The sequence below is a fragment of the Lotus japonicus genome, chromosome 5 (genome assembly GCF_012489685.1).
Source record: "Lotus japonicus ecotype B-129 chromosome 5, LjGifu_v1.2".
NCBI classification, from domain to species: domain Eukaryota; kingdom Viridiplantae; phylum Streptophyta; class Magnoliopsida; order Fabales; family Fabaceae; genus Lotus; species Lotus japonicus.
This window is the reverse complement of record NC_080045.1, coordinates 56,484,699-56,505,093: the sequence shown is the minus strand read 5'-3', so window position 1 is coordinate 56,505,093 and position 20,395 is coordinate 56,484,699. Positions and strand designations below refer to the sequence as shown.

General features: G+C 38.0%; 4 protein-coding genes across 6 annotated transcripts; 3 read left to right on the top strand and 1 right to left on the bottom strand.

Annotated features, from left to right (window-relative positions):
* Positions 1-5,705: 5,705 nt before the first annotated feature.
* On the top strand, positions 5,706-7,663 carry LOC130717543 (transcription factor TGA4-like). 2 transcript variants are annotated; one of them, XM_057567791.1, is made up of 5 exons: positions 5,706-5,826; positions 5,904-6,023; positions 6,352-6,605; positions 6,704-6,907; positions 7,163-7,663. In XM_057567791.1, the coding sequence occupies exons 2-5, from the start codon at positions 5,924-5,926 to the stop codon at positions 7,292-7,294; spliced, it is 690 nt and encodes a 229-aa protein (XP_057423774.1). In that variant the 5' UTR covers positions 5,706-5,826; positions 5,904-5,923; the 3' UTR covers positions 7,295-7,663. The 2 variants fall into 2 exon arrangements, with proteins under 2 accessions (XP_057423774.1, XP_057423775.1); XM_057567792.1 differs by having other exon boundaries at positions 5,754-5,771.
* Positions 7,664-7,788: 125 nt separating this feature from the next.
* LOC130717541 (uncharacterized) lies at positions 7,789-11,128 on the top strand. Its single transcript, XM_057567788.1, has 2 exons — positions 7,789-9,689; positions 9,891-11,128. Exons 1-2 carry the CDS (start codon positions 9,021-9,023, stop codon positions 10,821-10,823), a joined length of 1,602 nt encoding a protein of 533 aa, XP_057423771.1. The 5' UTR covers positions 7,789-9,020; the 3' UTR covers positions 10,824-11,128.
* Positions 11,129-11,278: 150 nt separating this feature from the next.
* Positions 11,279-16,440, bottom strand: LOC130717542 (uncharacterized). Of its 2 annotated transcripts, none has more exons than XM_057567790.1 (10): positions 16,040-16,440; positions 15,827-15,944; positions 15,566-15,626; positions 15,352-15,484; positions 15,118-15,241; positions 14,918-14,974; positions 14,715-14,811; positions 13,559-13,766; positions 13,044-13,104; positions 11,279-11,743 (listed from the first exon to the last, which is right to left on the bottom strand). In XM_057567790.1, exons 1-10 carry the CDS (start codon positions 16,147-16,149, stop codon positions 11,681-11,683), a joined length of 1,032 nt encoding a protein of 343 aa, XP_057423773.1. In that variant the 5' UTR covers positions 16,150-16,440; the 3' UTR covers positions 11,279-11,680. The 2 variants fall into 2 exon arrangements, with proteins under 2 accessions (XP_057423773.1, XP_057423772.1); XM_057567789.1 differs by having other exon boundaries at positions 15,827-15,950; positions 16,040-16,438.
* A 1,606-nt stretch (positions 16,441-18,046) lies between these two features.
* LOC130721546 (uncharacterized protein At3g28850-like) lies at positions 18,047-19,617 on the top strand. The gene has a single exon (XM_057572346.1). The coding sequence runs from the start codon at positions 18,232-18,234 to the stop codon at positions 19,381-19,383; it is 1,152 nt and encodes a 383-aa protein (XP_057428329.1). The 5' UTR covers positions 18,047-18,231; the 3' UTR covers positions 19,384-19,617.
* Positions 19,618-20,395: the final 778 nt, after the last annotated feature.

The following is a 20,395-nucleotide window of genomic DNA, read 5'->3' as shown; positions in this document are numbered from 1 at the left end:
TTTTACTTAATATTTAAAACAATTAAATTTAAATATCGGCATGTTAACTTGAAACAAAAATAAAAAAGTACATTGTGTTATTTCTAGCAAAAACAATTTTATTGAATGATAGAAATAAAGACGAAAGAAAATACATGACAATGAAAAATAAGCAACAATACATTTGAAATGAAATACATAATAACACTTGAAGGTTAATTTTCATTATTCTCGTTTTCGGGAAGCTGCCAAATATGCTCCACCAAGTCTGCTTGAAGCTGGTGATGAATTGACCTATCAATTTGATGTGCTCTTCTTTCCAAGATATTTCTAAAAGCGGGAATAGGACCACTTACTACTTCAGCATCCAATATGTCATTATTGACCTGATCATAAACAAAATTACCTCGGTACGTGTTGCGCTCATCTTCAACAATCATGTTGTGCAATATGATGCAAGCATACATTATTGAATTCATCTCATTCGGATGCCAAAAGCGTGATGGACCACGAACTATTGCAAACCGAGATTGGAGAACGCCGAATGCACGTTCAACGTCCTTTCTTGCTCCTTCTTGTCTTTTCGCAAATTTTTGCCTTTTTTCTCCTTGCGGCATTGGGATGGTCTTCACAAATGTAGCCCACGGGGGATATATACCGTCTGCTAGATAGTATCCCATGTTATATATTGTTCCATTCACGCTAAAGTTCACCATGAGAGCATTTCCACTCAAAACCTCATTGAAAACCGGAGATTGATTTAGCACATTAATGTCATTGTTAGAACCTGCAATGCCAAAAAATGCATGCCAAATCCACAAGTCTTGTGATGCCACTGCTTCAAGCATGATTGTGGGCTTTCCATGATCACCTTGGGTGAATTGACCTTTCCACGCAACTGGACAATTCTTCCATTCCCAATGCATACAATCAATAGAACCCAACATACCTGGAAATCCACGAGACTCGCCCCATTGAAGTAAGCGGGTAATGTCTTCCTGGTTCGGGCGCCTCAAGTATGTTTCACCAAATACTGCACACACACCTTCCACAAAATTCTTTAAGCACTCAATTGCAGTACTTTCACCAATTCGAACGTACTCGTCAACATTGTCAGCAGGTGATCCGTACGCCAACATACGAATAGCGGCGGTGCACTTTTGTAATGGTGACAGGCCTTGTCTTCCAACTGCATCGACAGACATTAAAAAGTACGGGTCATGAGACCCAAGGGCCCCTACAATTCTGAGGAACACATGCTTTCGCATTCGAAACCTTCGTCGGAAAAGCTCTTCCGTGTACACAGGATTTTCAGAGAAGTAGTCATTCCACAACCGCTCGTTCCCAGCTTCACGATCTCTCTCTATCACCTTTCTTGTTCGCTTGGGCCTAACGGTGTTGGCACGTCGTTGATAAAACTTCATCTCCTCCTGCATCATATCTTCTATAGTCGTGTCATTGATAAGTTCGTCAATGACAACGTCGTAAATGTCCAAGTCGGCCATATTGTTTGGATCCATTCTATGACACAATGAGAAACTATCAGTGTAATTTGATAGGAGGAAGACAATATGAGAGGACAAAACAACTCTTGAATGTTGAGATGAATGAAATATGACATGTATAAATAAGAGAAACAACAACGACTATATTCTCCAACGGCTATATTCCCCAACGGCTATATTCTACAACGGCTATATTCCCCAACGACTATATTCCCCAACGGCTATATTCTCCAACGGCTATATTCCCCAACGGCTATATTCCCCAAAGGCTATATTCTCGAACGACTATATTCCCCAACGACTATATAGAACACATAAGTAGAAACGCAGTACACATTAAGAAAAATTCGAATACTGAAATTACAACATTAATGCAGAATACATAAGTAGAAATGCTAAAATTACAACACTGATGCAATACACATAAGTAGAAATGCTAAAATTACAACACTAATGCAGAATCAATAAGTAGAAATGCTAAAATCACAACATTGGCACACGCTAAGAAAGACAACAACAAGAATTAAGACATTCCTAGTTCTTTCATGGCGAATTCAACTAGGCGCTGATGCGTTGCTAACTGCACCTCGTTCATTTCAGATGTGTCCTCCATAAGGATATCTTTGTATTCCTTCAATAACCGCGCCTTTTGAAGTTTGTTTTTTTCCTTTTTCACCTCCAGTTCTTCAGTCTTGAGCTTCTCAAAACTCGCAAGGAATCCCAGTTTAGCTTTCCCGATGGCTATCATCTCGGAGTTAGGAACATAATCGAGATCACTTGAAGCTGTGTCTCCTACTTTGGCCTTCCTTTTCTGGTTCTTTTTTCCCAACGGGCGGGTTGCTGGTTGTGTGGCCTCATATTCGTCGCCCTCAATTGATGCACTCCGGTCAGACGATGTTGCATACACCCCATCTCCTGACTTCTTCTGCCTCGTTGAACTGGTTGTCATAAATGTTCCCTTCCACTTTGATTCATCCTTCACCAACCGCCATTCATTCTCATGTTTGAAATCTTTACCCGTATCTACATGATATAATTGATGCGCCGTAGCCATGATGTCCTTATCTGAGTGTCCACTTTTCCAATGATTGACGGCTTTAGTGTGACAACCGACAAATTTTTGAAGATCAGCATTCAATTTATTAAAATGAGATTTCAGGGATAACCATGTCCTCGAAGGAGAGGCATCGTCGCGGTACTCCTCATATTGGGCTCGAATCTTATTCCAGAACAAATCTGACTTTTGCTCATTTCCCACGACCCGATCGGTAGAAACGTTGAGCCATGATTGAAGAAGAAGTATATTATCTTTACCACTCCATTTGGTGCGTTTCTTTCCGGATTCTTCAAGATCAATATCATCTATACCCCGTTGAGTAGAAAATTCAGGCTCATCGGGCATAGCCTCACATTGTGTACTTGAGACTTTTGAACTACTGCTGCTACCAGTAGGAGGTGCTTGGTATTGTGGTGGATACATGCAATATTGTGGATTGTTTGGATAAGACATTTGTGGTGGATATGGTCCCATTTGACCCTGAGGTTGGTTTTGATGGTAGAACGATTGTGGAAACATTTGATACGAAGGATTTTGAACATTACCACCGGTGTGAGGAGGTTGGTTTTGAGGGTGACACATCTGCGGATGTTGGCTTTGTGGTTGATACATTTGCGGATGTGAGTTTTGTTGTTGGAACATCCGCATAGGTTGGCTTTGCGGGCGAATCATCTGCGAATGTTGGTTTTGTTGTTGGAACACCATCATAGGTTGGCTTTGCGGGTGAATCATCTGCGGAGATTGGTTTTGTGGTGGAAACATAGGCGAAGGTTGCAAACCTTCACTTGTAGGAGGTGTTTCATTGTCGAGCAGTGGATAGTATTGCTCATAAGGATTAGACATTTTGAGAAATTTGAGAATTTTTGGACAAGAGAGAAATTGTGGGAGTAAATGCTAGTGTTTCAAATGCTAGTGTATAAGGTAAAGAAGCTGGGAATTGAAGGTTAAATAGTGGTTTGGGCCAATGAATGCGATACTTGTTGTTGCTAATACTATATATAAGGTAAATATGCTGAGAATTGAAAAAAACGGTAAGAAAACCGGTCAAACCGGTCAATTCAAAAAAATTAAAAAAAAAAAGCCCAAACGGGCAGAAAACCGGCTCCAGCCGGTCTAAACCGGTCTGGACCGGTCCATAACGGTGGGATGACCGGCTCAGCCGGTCACCCACTATAAATACATTTTCTTTTCTCCCATCTTCAGAACCCTAGCCGCTCCTCACCCTCACCCTTCTTCCTCCTAACCCTCAAGCTCTCTCCTTCACCTTCTTCTTCCTCAAGCCCCTCCAAACGACCTCCACCGGCAACAAACACCCACCACCGCCATCTCCACCTCTGTCCCTCCTCTCTATCTCTCTCACCCACTCGCTCTCTCTTTCTCCTCTCCTGTTCCTGTTCGCGATCTCCTCTCTCGGTCTCACTCACGCTCGCAGGAAGAAGAAGAGTCACGATCCACCTCAAAAAGCCAGGCTCCGCCACAATCCGCCGCCAAACATCCATGCTCCAGGCCTAACGCCCCCAACCCGCCACCCTCCGGCAACCACCGACCTTGTTTCATCGTATCAAGGCCTTCAATCTCGCAAAGAAGCTTCATTTCCTCACATGCAAAGTGATCTGAGGTGAGTTCGTGTTGTTTTCTCTTTGTTTTGTTGATTTTCGTTTGTTCATGACCCTTCTATTGAAACTCTCTCATCTCCCTTTGCAGATCAGAGCTTCTGAGTCAAGATTTGGATTATGATTTTTGTTTTGTTTTTTTTTTCATGTAAATTTTAACCTCTGGTCTGTAAATTTGAGGTTCTGTTCATGTAAATTTATTGCAAAAAAATTATGTTCATGTTCAATTTCATCTTCTTGCCTTCTGTTTTCCATTCTGTTGTTTTCCCACTGAAATCAGTTGGGTTTCGGTGAGAGAAAATATCATTTTTTAACTTAAGAAACCAAAAAGCATAGTTGCTTGCAGAAGCAACCATGCACTGTAGCTAAGAAACTGAACCTGCCTTTTCAACAAGCTCCAATGCTGAAAAAAATAAGAAACCGTATCTTAGCAACTCCAGCTGGGTTAAGAAACCAGCGTTGGAGTTGCTCTTAGGTCCTGCAAATTTTACTTTTCAAACGTCTGAGGCAGTGTGGACTAGAAATAAGATAAAATAAGTGCAAGGCAAAATAAGTTTTTACAAATAGTAGAGCAATTCTCACCAATAAACTATCTTTTAAAATAGAGTTAGTTAATAGTTCAAATTATAACATAGAGTAGGTTTGAGGGATGTGCACAACTCACAATAGAATATTCTTTATTTGGTACGGCAAGGATGAAATGATTACCATGTGGCATTAGAACATGTCCATCAATAATCTAGACCCTAGATTTATTTATATTTTGTAGATTGTTCAACAACTATTTGAGAGCTTTGATGAGGTCACACAACCTACTCACCAAGGCTATTGGCTTAACTCTTTGAGTGAAAGTATCTCGTTGATCAACTTTACATTTTACACGAGGCTTCTTTAGCTTCATTGCTTGTCATGAAAAAGGACTTTCCAAGTGTACATTCATTTTTTATCTCCCAAAATTTTTCTGATCACTCAAGCAGGATCCCACACTATATCAAAAGCAGTGTTTTTTTCCATGTGAGATAAGATTCTTATTTTATTCAAAGGCAAAAAGAAGATGCACATGCAGTGATGATTCAATACTACCTTGGAAGATAGCTACATAGTAAGTAAAGGAGAGAATGAGACAGAGTGACATAGTCAGAGCTAGAAACAGTTCCAATATGAATCTACCTCCAAATGGGGTTGGGAGATACAAATCCTAAGTAGTAACTGTAGACAGATTTTCCACATCACATCTACTTTTGTCTTGGGATGTCTTGAAAGGCCAAAAGTATATATAGTGAGTTTATTCTTTGGAGAGATTCCTAAATAATCAATTATTTTAAGAAATAACATCAAGATCAATCGACATTGAGTTGTTCATATAACCTAAGTAGAGATTATGTGTTTAAGTGTCTGTGAACGCATCTAGGTTAAATACTGGTTTTGCCATCAATACTGGTCATATCTGACTCGAACATAATTGTCTTAGAAGGTTACATGCAATAATGATATATACACACCTCATGTTTTAAACCAAAAAGTAAATTAATCTAAGAAATGTATATTAATGAATGGTTAATAACGCATGAAGTTTACTTTTCCATAGACAAGTGGCTGATGGGTTGTTTCCTTTAGGTAGATTCATGCACAAAAGGCTTGCACATTCTTGGTCTCCTTTTTTAACTTTTTGGTGATATATACATCCTTCATTCTTACCATTTTCATTAGTGCATTATGAACTTGATTACTAACTGGTTTTCATTTCAGTTACCAGTTATAGGAAAACCATGAGTTCCACTTGTAACAAGTTGAGACAGAGAGGCAGGACTCTTGCAAACAAACCAATGAATGAGGTTAATGCACAAGGAGAAATCTTCAAAATTAAGGGTAAGGAGATAGATGGTTGGATAAGTTTATATTTCCTCTGAATCAACTCTAACACTCAAAGCTACTCACAATAGCTTATTCCCAAAATTGATTTTGACCGTAGAATAAATTCTAGTAGTATTTTTCTTAGATAAAAAATTTCCATGTTTGGTGCTGAGGCAACTAAAGCTTGATTAATACTATACTATTTTTATTGAATTAAAGCTTTAGTTCCTTTCACTTAAAGCTTGATTCCTGATGAATATACCATACAACTTTTTGTTCAGTATCCACTACTTCCCTTATTTCTTGAGTAATACATAAAGCAACTGAATTAAGCATTCTGCAGGTAATACAACTTTTGTGATGAACTATGCACGTTGGCTGGAAGAACATAACAAGCTTATTTCTGAGATACAGAGTGGTTTAAATGATCATAAACACCTTATTGGTGATGACAAGCTGCTGTTTCTTAAAGACAGAATCATGAAGCATTATTTTGAACTGTTTGAGATGAAAACAAGTGCTACAAATGTAGAATTCTTCAAGTATGGCGATTTGTGGCGGACTGGAGGAGGCTTTCGCCCTTCTGAACTTCTTCAGGTGATGCTTTTTATCTAAAATAATTTTTTCCTTGTTATTTGAGAAATTTAGGACAATTATGTTCCTTAACGCTAAGCATATATGCACTTTGGATTCAGGTTATTCTACCTAGACTTCAACATTCTTGGACCGAGGAACAACTTTCTGATATTTCTAATCTTGGATATACATGTCAACAAGCTGAAGAAGCCCTTGCACAAGGCATGGAAAAACTCCAGGAAACCCTTGATAAAGCCACAGAAGCAGGTGACAAAGGATTTCAGGTGACATGTGTCTCTCAAAAACTGTGCTTCTTAAAGCAGGTAATGCATACTTAATTTCTTGATACATGTTCATGTGTATGGTCTGTAAGTCGTGAAAGCATACTAGCATAGTGTGAAAAAGGCCTTCTTTTTTATAAGAATCAATTCTGAGACTCAGAAGAAGCTACTCATAGAAGGTTCTTTCCATAATTGATTCAGACTTCAGAATCCATTTTAGAAAAGTTTTCAAACATACACTTGATTAGAAATATTTTGTTGTGATGGTACTTATTATGCTAATCTGGTTTACAACAGGCTGATCTTCTTCGCCAGGAATTCTTGCGTCAATTTTCTCGTCTCCTTACAATTTCTCAGCAAGCTGAATTCTTACTTGCCTTGGGGGAACAACTGCATGAGCATAACCCACCATGTCAAAGCTCACTTTGAGCATATTCTGAAACAATACTATAGTTACAATATTGGGAAAAGTCACCCACTTTTTCTTATTGGTTGAAACTCATGATCACTAAATTACATTTGGTCGATCTCATTTGAATTTGGTGGATCCCACCTCAATTTCGTGGGATTCACGTGAATTTCAACTAATAGAAAAAAGTGTCTGAAAATGTGTTGCTAGTCCATTATAATATCAATAAAGTTTGCATCTGATATCAATATGTATCCTCCCCAGCTTATATATTTGTAACTTTGCTAAGATTTTTCTTTTTAGTCAAGACTATGCATAAGTGATATGTGTGTAATATTTGCCAAGATTGAGGTTTGCTTACTGCATTGACAGTACAATTTTTGGCTTGACCCTGGTATCCAAAAGCTACTTGATTTGGCTATTTAATTGAAGTCCCTCCAGGTTGAGGGATATAAGTTAAAACTTTTCCGGAGTTTATTTATTTTTCCTCGAGATTTTGCTTAACGAAATACAAGTTTCTTGCTACTCAAACAAAGATATATTAGAACCAATATTGTATGTGGAATGTAAATGGTGCCATATACCATATAAGCTATCAAAGAATATGGTTTACATTATTAAGTGTGTTTGATTAGCCATTTGGAAGTTTGGAACAACATTCATACACATTCCAATGCTAAAACACACATTTCAAAGCTTTGATCGTGAAAGAAGGTCTTGGACTAAGTTGAGTGAACTTGGTTCACGTTGGCAATTCAAACGCAGCCTAAGATTGTTACTTAGTGTATGATTGTTTTTGAGTTCAATCCAGTTAGCAAATATTCTAAATCTTCATTCACACAATTCCAAGTGTTGAACCTGAAAGGAGTCCTCCTTGGCCTGTCAAGACTCGGTTTGAATCCATTGAAATACAAACAGTCTTCGTGCATGGCTTGAAACTCACACAAAAACTACATCATGATTTACTAACGCAAAAACCAAGGAAAATTGCTTTGTCTACTATAGTTTTGGTTTCACCTAAGACGAGTTTTGAGAAAACAGAAGTTCAATCCAAACCAAAAAGTACCAAATCATGAGTAGTAGCTGCATAGCAATACATACCCTATCACAAACAACAAGTATAAGTTCACACTTGAATTCCACTCACAAGAGAAAAGAAGAAATGAGAGATATGATAGGTGACGTAATATGAAAGGAAAAAAAATAAGTGTAAATGAGATAGTAGAGAATGAGAAGTGTGAATCAATTGAAACCATGTTGCAAAGACATTGGAGTAATAGTCAAGCTCCTTTGTCCTTTTGCTTTTGTGTTCTTACAGCAAGTTGGAACTTAGGTGGATTGAGTGAGTAAGCATGAAATTCTTGAGGCCGGGCCGGCACTCTCTCAATTTCCAACTGTGAATGAACACACAACCTGTCTTCTACTACCTTTGGATTTTCAGAATCTTGTTGTCAATGTAACTGTTCACCAAATATCTTAAATACCACATTCCAAAAACCCATCATTGTGTTTTGCACCTTCTATTTTTCACCCCTCTAAAAGTTTTCAACTGCCTTTTGAATCTCTCATCCTGTTTTTGAGAACCCTACCAACTTTACTCAATTAGTATCCCTAACACACCCATTTGCTTAAAAAGATAAACTTTTTGGTTCATACAATCTCAAAATATAATCTTTTTTAAATTTCCACTACCACAGTGTCATTGCCTTTTGTGGGTCTTGATTTGAAAATTCCTATTTTGAGCCAATGGTGGTGAAGATGATGAGATGGCCTCCATGGCCACCTCTCTCTTCCAAGAAATTTGAAGCAAGTTTGGTGAAACCTGAGGAGGTGAGATCCTTGGTGGAATTTTCTACACTGAAAGCAGGTCTGAGAAGAGTAAAAACCTTTACTGATTATGTATCAACTCGAAGAGCAAAGAAGGCAAGCTACAAAGATGAAGGAAGTGATGGTAGAAGCTCCACTAGAAGTGAAGATTCTGAATACAAGTATACATCTGATTTAGATTCACAAGATAATGATGATGTGAATAAATCAGAAGAGAGGGATGAGGATTCTTGTGTGAGGCATTCAATGAGCTATGAGACACTGACCTGTGGAAACAATGTAGGAGAATCACCTTATACAAGTTCAACTTTTAATGGTAAAAATGAATTCAAGCTCAACAGTGGCAGCCAAAATTCCTATTTTGGGGATGCCCTTGTTGAGAATTATAATACATGTGATCAGGTGGAGTATCATATTTCAAAATACCGAATCCTTTCTTGGAGGAAACGGAAGCTGCAGTTTAGATCCAGATCCTTCAAGGTGAAAGGAGAGCTACTTCTGAAAAAACATTATGGAGAAGAGGGTGGAGATGATATTGATTATGATCGGAGGGTGCTAAGCTCTTCTGATGAATACACTTGTCAAAAGGTATGTATCATGTGCACAATTTGACCTTTTTGTTCTAATCATTTTTCGTCTTCTACTTGTCATCATGAACCAACTAGCCCAAAAGCTTTAGCTGAATTCTAGACTACATGGTTAGACTAAATCGTTTTATATTATACTTTCAACATTACTTTAGAACAACCTTTGAAGGTCATTTTGACTAAGGGTACATGTTTCCTGCAGTGGCATAAAACACAAGAAAATATCACCACTACTCAATCATCTATCTCTGGGTTTGGGGAGAACAATTTTACTGTAGGCACTTGGGAGCACAAGGAAGTCATTAGCCAGGATGGACTGATGAAGCTGCATACCGAAATCTTTTTCGCTTCAATCGACCAAAGGAGCGAATGTGCCGCGGGAGAGAGTGCATGTGCAGTCCTAGTTGTTCTGATTGTTGACTGGTTGAAACTAAACCAAGCTGAGATTCCAATCAAGTGTGAGTTTGATAGCCTGATCAAAGATGGATCATCAGAATGGAGAATCATCTGCGAGAACAAGGACTATATGAAGAATTTTCCTGATAAACACTTTGATCTTGATACTGTTTTCCGAGCCAAAACCCGTCGAGTATCAGTAGTCCCGGAAAAGTCCTATGTTGGATTCTTCATTCCAGAGGAACTTGAGGAGGGTGAAGGTTTTGATTTCCTTCATGGTGCAATGTCGTTTGATAGTATATGGGAAGAAATTAGCCATTGTGCATCTGAATTGCACTTGTTTAGTGAGGCAATTGTATACATAGTGAGTTGGAATGACCATTTTTTTGTCCTAAAGGTCCAGCATGATGCTAACTACATTATAGACACTTTGGGGGAGAGACTGCATGAAGGGTGCAATCAGGCCTATATCCTGAAGTTTGATGCAAACACAAGAATTGAGAAACTGTGTAATGAAAATCAGGTGCTGGATGCAAAACCTCCGAGTGATGAAGTCAATGATGTTAGGAAGAAGGAGATTATATGTAGAGGCAAGGAGTCATGCAAAGAGTACATTAAGAGATTCTTGGCTTCAATCCCTGTTAGAGAGTTGCAGGATGATGTCAAGAGAGGCTTGAAAGCATCCATGCCACTTCATCGACGATTACAAATTGAATTCCACTACACAACCCTCAAGTAACCCTTGCTTTAAAATAATAACAGCTGATTTGTCAACACTACAGTGGTATTGGCAGTTGTATATTTCATTTCTATGGAGCTGCACTGTGATTAGTAACTAATGTTTTCCCCTTTTGAGTTTGGTTTTGACAACTTAGCATTAGAAACCCATTTGAGTTGCTTACCCTGAGATGAAGATTCAGTTTTTTGAATTTTCATAACCTGGTTTTCTGATCAATAATGTTCTTGATTATGGTAGGGGCTTTTTAATCTTAACACTAAATGTATAGATCCCATTTCATTTCATGTATGTGACTATTTATATAACTTTGGTTTCAAGGCAGATGATAAAAGTTTGTAAGACAAGGCTAATTACACCACTCAGTTCCTAGTCAATTATAGAATATATGAATTCCGTGAATTTGAACCACTTTTTCGGCTCAGTGTAGATTAATTAATTCAAATACTCATAACAGCTTAAAATAAATACTGGCTATGCTTATTATAAAGTACTTGTAAATCAACTTCTAAAGACAGACTCAGGTGAATACAGGCAATATTTTTGCCTGCCTAAGGTAATGTACACAAGCAAAGCCATGGCACAGAGACTGAAATGAACCTTGAATAACAGAAAATGCGGTTTGTGTGCCATGTAGAGATTACAGCATAACTTGTAAACATATTTAGTAAAGTAACTATGGTCTAGCCTAACTAATCACCTGCCATATCTAGGAAGGAAAAACTTGGCTGTAAGCCTGTAACCATGGTTTCACTAAAGGCCACTCAAATCCGAATATGAGGGGAAATAATGAGTGACCTCGGATGTGCAAGACAAGAAAACAATGAGACTGCTAAGAATATGTGATTTCTGCAAAATAATCACCTCCCACTTGAACACAGAAGAGAGGCCAGTTTGATAACTCCCCACATGGGTGCATCATTCTGCAGGAAATAATTTGCAAGTTAGAATTAGCTAGCTTGCCATCCACTCTTCTGGTATTATTTATTACAAACACAAAGTCAGTTATATACTATCAACAAAGAAAATCAAACACCATTGTAAGAGTAAACATTAGTCATCTAAAATCAAATAACATACTAAGATGTATGCATTAATTTAGTTTAATATGGTGTTGATACTCGGTAATGCAGAGACAGTTATCGAGGTCAACAATAACAGAAATTTTCTTACACAAATTAGAAGGAACCAGGAATCTAAAGATATTTTACCATCCACCGAAGGTTTCATCTACCGTGTGTCAGTTTCAAATTGACACACGGTGCTTCAGTTTCATATGTACCGTTGGATCTGATATTTTTAAATTTTAACGGTACAGATAAATTAGCATTAAAATAATTCATTTGTTAATCATATTTTAATTTACAAAAACACCCTTCTTCTTCTCCAACCCACCCCCACCTTCTCCCCCAATCTTGACCATGATTCACGTCCTCTAGAGTGCAGAGTGCAGACTGCAAACCCATCCCACCACCTTTCCTACTCCTCTCCATCCCCACCCCCTTTTTCTTCCCCCACCGCCCTCCTCCGCAACCCACTCCTTCTCCCTTCCACATCCACTGACCCTCACCCCCACGCTACCAAAAACGATGGAGGGGAATGGAGTTTCCCATGACCGCTGAGGTGTGGAGAAATCCAAGGAGGCCATCAAGGTTCAAGCAAATCGGAGCTACCCCACCAAGAATCAGATCCATAAACACATCAATTTCTACCCAAAGCCTCCCCCACCAGAAACCCAGATCTGAAAATTCAGCAATGCAAACCCAGATTTGCGGCGAAGCCACAGTGCTGCAACGGCTAGGCTAATGTTCTTCAGCGGTGAGGCTACGATGTTGCCAGTGGTAACAGATGGAGTAAAGGAAAAAAAACTGGGATGAAGTTAGGAGAAAGGGGTAGGAGAAAAGATGGAAAACAAAGAGATAAGATGAAGGATAAATGTGGAGGAAATGCTCATTACAACCCAAAGTCCCAAAACATTAAGCCAAAACGCAAATTAAGTTTGATTTCAGAAACAAAATGGAGTTTGATCACAAAGCATTGAAGAAGCGGTGGTGTAGGAGCAAATGGTGGTGTTGGGACGGTGGAGATGATGAGGGAGAAAGATGGAATTTTATCAGAAATAGAGGATATTTTTGTCTAATTACTTAAAAAATGAAACTGAAGCACCGTGTGTCAGTTTCAAACTGACACACAATAGACGCAGCCTCCACCGAATCCACTTACCAGTAAAACAACATCAAAAGCTTCTCGATAGCAGCTAAGTGAGTTCTCAATGTTGTGGTTCCTGCAAAAAAAAAAAAACGAGGTTGAGCAGCTGCATTATCAGAATTTGATACCAGCTAATGCATGTAGAAGTAAAAGAATTAGAGGCTTAGAGCTCAAATCATTAATTATGAACCTTATTATTCATACAAGCAAACGTGGAAGAATAGAAGAGGAGCATAAAATCCTGTAATAAAACCTCAAAATCATTTAAAGAAAAAATCCATTTTGTTGAGAATTTTGATATACATGCTCATGAAATTAGATAAAATTATCAATTTATCGTGGTTCTCTGGTTAATTGCTTTCATCTAGGGCATCACGACAGCTATTCAAAACATCAAAACAAATGTAGCAGGGATCAAGTCCCATGCATAAATTATTAGTACCTCACAGACATTAAATGAGCTCAAGTTTATGTGTTACTTCAGCAAATAGAATATATAAAATTTGGCAAAGCAAATATTTTTAACTTACAAGAATCCCACTGAAATTCGAGTCTCATAATTCAAGCCATCAGACATTCCCAAGTCTCCAACATGATCGCCGAGAAGGAGAACATTGGTTCTCTTCTTGACTAATGCATTGTCATCAGTTGGATCATCCATATCACCAAATTGCTCATGAACAGGCGCAGCCATATCAAGAGCATGCTCATTTTTATTTAAGCTATGAATCAGTTTTCCTGAAATCGAATTTTACAAGTAAAAAGTAAGAACAAATTTTATCTAGTAAAGGTTTTTAAAGCTCTACAGAAAAATTATATTCTATCCAAACAACTCCAATTCTAATTAACAACAAGCACATGAATATGAAAATTTTCTTTCTAACTCAGCCACGAGCTGCAAAAACACAGCTATACCCGAAGGTCAACATCAATTTTCACGGCTGCAGTTATATTTATTTTAGTTTTTGAGTCTAGTATGGCAAAGCATTGAAAAAAACAGTTGAAGGAAAAAAGGGTGTTCCAAGACTGTGGGAGTAAAGACACAATATCAATACTTCTGCAAATTGTTTTCAGGTTGATGTAACTGAACTCCTTGTCAAATTCTCTGAATGAGGGTTCAATTTGCATAAGATAGATTTATTCACACCAAAAAGTAAGTGTCAAGGCCGACTAAATTTGAGTCTGTTTACATGCACTTATCAGGGCCCATTGGTAATTAATAGTTTCATTGGTGTGTTACAATGCAGATATCTAGAGTTAGAGATTCCAGAGTGCTATTTACTACCCTGCAAGAGACCTATACAGGTATCAAAAGCTTCGAGTTTTGGGGAATCAGGAGTTCTCTAATAGGTTCAAGTTTTCTTTCTAATCTTTAGCTGAGATCGGAATTGGCAAGGGTCATATCTGGTTCACATTCAAGATACAGGTACAGGTACTGACTCAAGATAAATTTCTTTAGCTGTCCATTCTCCCAGGCAAGGAACCTTTATCAAAGTATGTAAGTAACCCTAATTGATATTTCATCCTTTGAGCTCCTTGTTTATTAGGAAGTCAAAGTTAAAGGCACTGTAGATTTTGCCACATTGTTTGCTACCTCACCAAGGTTTAAATAGAAAGAAATAAATTAAAATTTTTAATATCTACATGCAAATACGTATTTAGTGAATGTACGCAACATAGAATCACCTTTAAAAGATACAAGGCGGCCATCATCATCAAATACCATCCTGTTGGATACTATCTTCACATTTTTGAAGGATCTGTGAAGTTTCTGCCTCAGAACCTGTAATTATCAGCAAAAGCAATATACTGTGATTGAGGCACATATAATAACATAGAGGAAAGTGAAGAGCAATGTTTAGTCATAAAACTAAATATACTTTTCAGACCTCTTCAATGATATCGGCAAGCCCTGCTGAGAATATTAACACAGGAATGTCTCTTTCCTGAAAATTATAAAATTAAAATGCAGAACCAATCTCAGCAATTGAATTTTCACAAAGCTACATTACATTTCATAAATTCACCAGTTATGGAATACTCATGTCAAGATATAAGAACTTATATGTTCCAAAGGATGGAAATATACCTCCAGAAACTCAAAAAGTTCAGTAACACCTTCCCTGAAAGCTATGTTGGCATTAGCAACTGATTGTCTTATCGACTCATACGTGAGTCCTCCCTCAATAAGAAGACCATGCGTTTTCCCCCACCTGATACACCAAGTTTCAAGTTTCAGCAGTAAGCATTAATGTCAATACTAAATATCACTGTTTAACTTAGGGCCTATATCTCCAACATTGAGAAACTGGTTCACTCATACCACTCTTCCATGAGCTTCGTCTTCTCTTCAAGTCCAATAGTCGGCGAAAATTCTAATGGATGGTAATATTCATACAACTGCTGCCTTTTGGCATCATATTCTGGATTACCCTGCTGCAAAAGGCCATGACTGCCTAAAAATGATTCTATTAGATATAATACATAGCAGAATTCCTAATGACAAGGGAATCAAAAGGCGAAAACAAAGAATTTACTTTGGCCACGAGTTCCATTAACCCAAAACTTGGTTAATGTAGCATCAAAATCAACAATCACCTGGCATCAGGAATCTGTTAATACAAATACAACTATTGAAATAGATATCAACTGTGATTGGAAAATCTGAAGAAAAAAAATCATATTTTGAATGGTACCCATTTTTTATCATGCCACTACAATGATCCAATTGGATTGTCACATACAAAATCATGGTCTAGACTACTGAAACTTATTCTCAACGAAATGCATGCAGAAACCTGAAGCTTGTGAGGACCGGCCAAACGAATTGCAGCAATTTTCTGGTCCAGCAAAACAGGATCACCCACTGATAATTCGGAAGCTAGTTTCATATCTTCCATTTCCAAATTCCCACAACTGAAACTACAAAAATGATTCACAAAACAACGAAAAATGTAAAGTTTAACACAAAATGAGGAAGAAAAAAAAGTGGGGTGTGAAGAAAAAGGAACCTTGTTGAGATGGAATGGGAAAAGCGGGGAAATGGGAAGAAGAAGTGACGTGGGCGAAAGGTGTTGTTGATGATGATGCCTTGGAGTTGGAGTTGGAGGCGAAAACTCATTGATTTGAGACAAGTTGAATAGAATAGAGTAGTGGGGAATGGATGCTACTCAGTGCCACATGTCTCAAATGTTGGTGTATTGTGTTGGATCTTTGAACACTGATTTCTGAGTGCTGTTACTAGAATTATGGTAAAATAAGAGGATTAACTTGGCAACCTTGGAAGGTTTAAGGAACATATGGTGTTCTGTGCATGGATTGCAGCTTGCAATGTATGGATGTTGTTTTTTGAAGATGTGATTTGTGCCTTTTGGGCAATTGCTTTTGGCAGTAAGGGTTTTACTTATCCTACCACTCTTTCAGCTAAATTGTGGATTAGGATCTTATCATATGAAATTTCTCTCATATTGAAATTTTATGTCTAACTTCATTTTCATTAACATTTTAAGAGTATCGGTTATATCAATTTACATATATGAAGAGAGAGATAGACACGAAATTTCAACATGATGGAATATGAGAGAAATCTCACATGAGAGGATCCTAGTCCCTATCACCTCACATCTCCGAGTTAAACATCTTCTCATTTCTTCTCTCCCTTCTACATATCACTCCCTCTTCGCGCTCCAGTGATGGATTTGGAAATTGCAACTTGTGGTGGCAATTTTTTTCTTGTGAGAAAAATTTTAGAATGAGGGTATGGTGCCTTAATCAAAGGCAGAAGAAGTACTTGTACTAAACTTACATTTAACTCACCTCAATAGCACAATTGAAAGGTCGGACCTACAACATGTCAAATACAAGAATTTAGCTTATTTCAATAAGTTTCTCATTAATAACTCTAACATGACACCCGTGTTAAAGTGACCTTACAACTTAGTCGACAAGGGTCTGCTATCAATGTTTGCGAATGTGGGGCACAAAGAAATCTAGTCTTTCTACATCTCTTTCAAAGGGATGAGTATGACTTGACTTGTCTTATTTGTTTCATGTATCAATCGCCGCACGAGTTTTTCACTCATCCTCTATGTACAAAGATGTTGTTATCATGTATATGGTAGCATTGTAGAAGTCATTTATTTATTTCTTTATTTTTGATAGGAAAATATTAGTTGTTAGTAATGTTAGTAAATTAGTCATCCTCATGGTTTGAAGCATGCACCCTTCACCCTCCCAAACTCTTATGTCCCCTGACTCTTACCACTTAAGCTAACTTTCGGGGAATATAGAAGTCATTCATGAGATTGAGACAACTTAAGATGCTCAAATTCGGTTTAGTTGGTTGCGAGATGTGTTGACATCACAGCTAGGGGTTAACCTTACCCTAAAAATTGGTAGGTTACAATGGAGAACCTTGTGCCTCTATTATGATTCAAATTGTGTAATTATTACATAGGGATATATTCGAGGTTGGTATTAGCACCTAAGCCCATTCTCATCCCCTATGTTTGTTTGGATTCAAGTTTAGTTTTTCCAAAACCCCGTCAAAATGGATTTTTCCATTAAAATCGGGTTGAAGTTGGAAAAACTCACGGGTTCAATTGTTATAATGAAAGCTACATTAACCAATGTATCCCCACAACTATTAGTTATAAAATTAATCTCTCATCTCATTATCAACACTCAACAGTAAGAGATTGACCAATAAATTTTTTCCATTCTCAAGAGTTGAAACTTGAAAGATAACGAATACTCTAGAAACGGTAAGCCCATCTCACAGTAAAGATGTAACGTTGTTCACAAACTTTTTCCAAAACAAAACAAAATTACATAATAAATTACAGTTCATCATCAATCATCAGTCTGTACTTAGTGGGGTCCACATAAGCCAATCTATGCTGATCTGTTCATTCACTTGGCATGACTTGTGCTAACACACATTTTGTCGTTGACTTAAAAACCAAAAATCACTTTTCTTCATCCAACTCATCACAAAGCTTCCAAATTTAAAACGCACTCACTCAGCAAAATTTATAGCCGTTGGAGCTCTCTCACTGTCACTCACTCACTCTCTTCCTCTCTCTCTCTCTGTCTGAGTAATCCAACAAGAAGATCATAATCTTCATTTTCATTCTCCTTAACCCATTTTAAGCAAAGAATCCCATTCCAATTTTCTTTCATTGCCAGATTATTCAAAAAAAAAATGAAGGGGGTGAAAGGAAAGCTGTTGAAGAAGCTCAAATCAATCAAACAGATCTCATCTCTGAAGGCAGAACGTGTTCTTCAGCTGAAAGCCTCAGATGGGTATGCTGATTTTCTCCCAAAGATTCCATCTTTCAATCTACCAACCCCGTTTGTTTCCCGAGAAAAACATTCCCAGAAAGCTGTCCAGAGCTGCGAAAATGTGCAGGAGCAGGAGAACATCATCGATGTGTCTGAGCTCATGAGAGACCTTGAAGAAGAAGAGGATATGGATTCGGATGATTACAATGACAACAAAGAGAACATAGTGCCAGGTTTGCTGAAATCTGAAGGTAATGTAACTATTTTACAGAACAAGGTCAGAGAAGAAACAGGGTTGAAACAGAGTGGTGGTGGAGTTTTGAAGGAAAAGAGATCACCATTGGTGCTATCATCAAGAGCTGATGGTGGTGGTGGTAGTAAAAGGAAAACTCCTATGTCGGAGATTGATATTTCATCGTTCCGGCGACCGGATTTGAACTCCGGTAGCCTGTTTGATCCTAATCTACTAGCTGCATTTGAAGAAGCTCTGAAGGAACATGCTCTGGTGACAGAAGAACAGAGGAGAGCCAGAGTTGAAACAGAGTCCTCACAGAACAAGGAAGATGAAGATGAAGAAGAAAAAGACCCTTTGATGTTGTTTGAAGAGAAGTGTCCACCAGGAGGTGAAACCACTGTGATTTTCTACACAACAACACTCAGGGGAATCAGGAAAACCTTTGAAGACTGCAGCAAAATCCGGTTCCTGCTGCAGAGTTTCAAGGTTCTGTATTTTGAGAGGGACATATCAATGGACCAAGGTTTCAGGGATGAGCTGTGGAGCATTTTGGATGGGAAAACTCTGCCTCCAAGGCTCTTTGTGAAGGGAAGGTACATTGGAGGAGCTGAAGAAGTTGTGACTTTGCATGAGCAGGGGAAGCTGAAGAAACTCTTTGAAGGGGTTCCAATGGATTACTTTGATGGTGCTTGTGATGCTTGTGGTGGGGTGAGGTTTGTGCTATGCTTCAAGTGTAATGGAAGCCACAAGGTGATTGCAGAAAATGAAGAGAAAGAGAGCACTCAGTGCCCTCAGTGTAATGAGAATGGTTTGATTGTTTGTCCCTATTGCTGCTAGGAGCTGAAAATATCAGTTCATACATACTTCACTGTTCTATTTACAGTGATAGAGTTTATTTATACCTTATCTGCCTTCATAGAAATTTGTATGTAATTGAATTTGTGGGAACTGGATTCCCTTTTTCTGTTTTTTTCCCCTTTGAGTAAGGATCATTCTTTAAACATTTTTTGCAAGTGCTATTGCATTGGCTGTTTGTGCTGGTTATTGGATCAATCTAAAGTTGTTCAAATCTTAGATTCAGTGATTCAGTGTACTTTTCTTAGCTGGCTATGTGAGGGTTGTGTTACTAAGCGAGAGTAAGTACTTCTGTTAGCAACCTATGGTTTCATATGCATATCTGATGGTTGTGTTAGTGAACGATATGTAACTACTTCTGTAAGCGACCTATGGTCTTAGAAGCATGCCTTGAGCCCCTGACATGTGGTTGTGGCCAGAGTTAAAGTTACCCAAATTTTTTTGTTACTGAAATAAGAGTATCACTATGCTGCACTAAATGAAAAATGAGATACCTCATAACCCTCTACTTCTTATCAATTAGCCATCGAAACAAGTGCATGTGGAGTATCATTTACCATATGAAAATTTGTGACAAAATTACAGAAATCCACCCTTGAATCAAAAGCTATAAAATCTACCCCTAATTAGATTTTTTTTGTCTTTCTGAACTCTTATAAAGAAAATAGATATGAATTTATGAAGTGATATTATTTTAATATTGCATCAAAAAGCTTATTGTATGAGGCAAACAAGTTCCAGCACAATTAGTGGAGATCTGAGTTCCTTAAGCATCTAGTCTAGGCTCGATCCTTAAGTGGTGCGTATGGAGAAAACTTTTTTGGGAGAGATCAATCCACTTAAAGTGATTTCCGAGTCTCAAGAGAATTAGTGTCATGGCGGCCAGTGTGAGAAAACCTTAAAGAAGAACCTACTTCTTAATCCTTGTTGTCTCTTAAACTTTAATGTTACCAAATGAAACTTAAACTTTTCCCAACCTGTAATGTCACCGTTT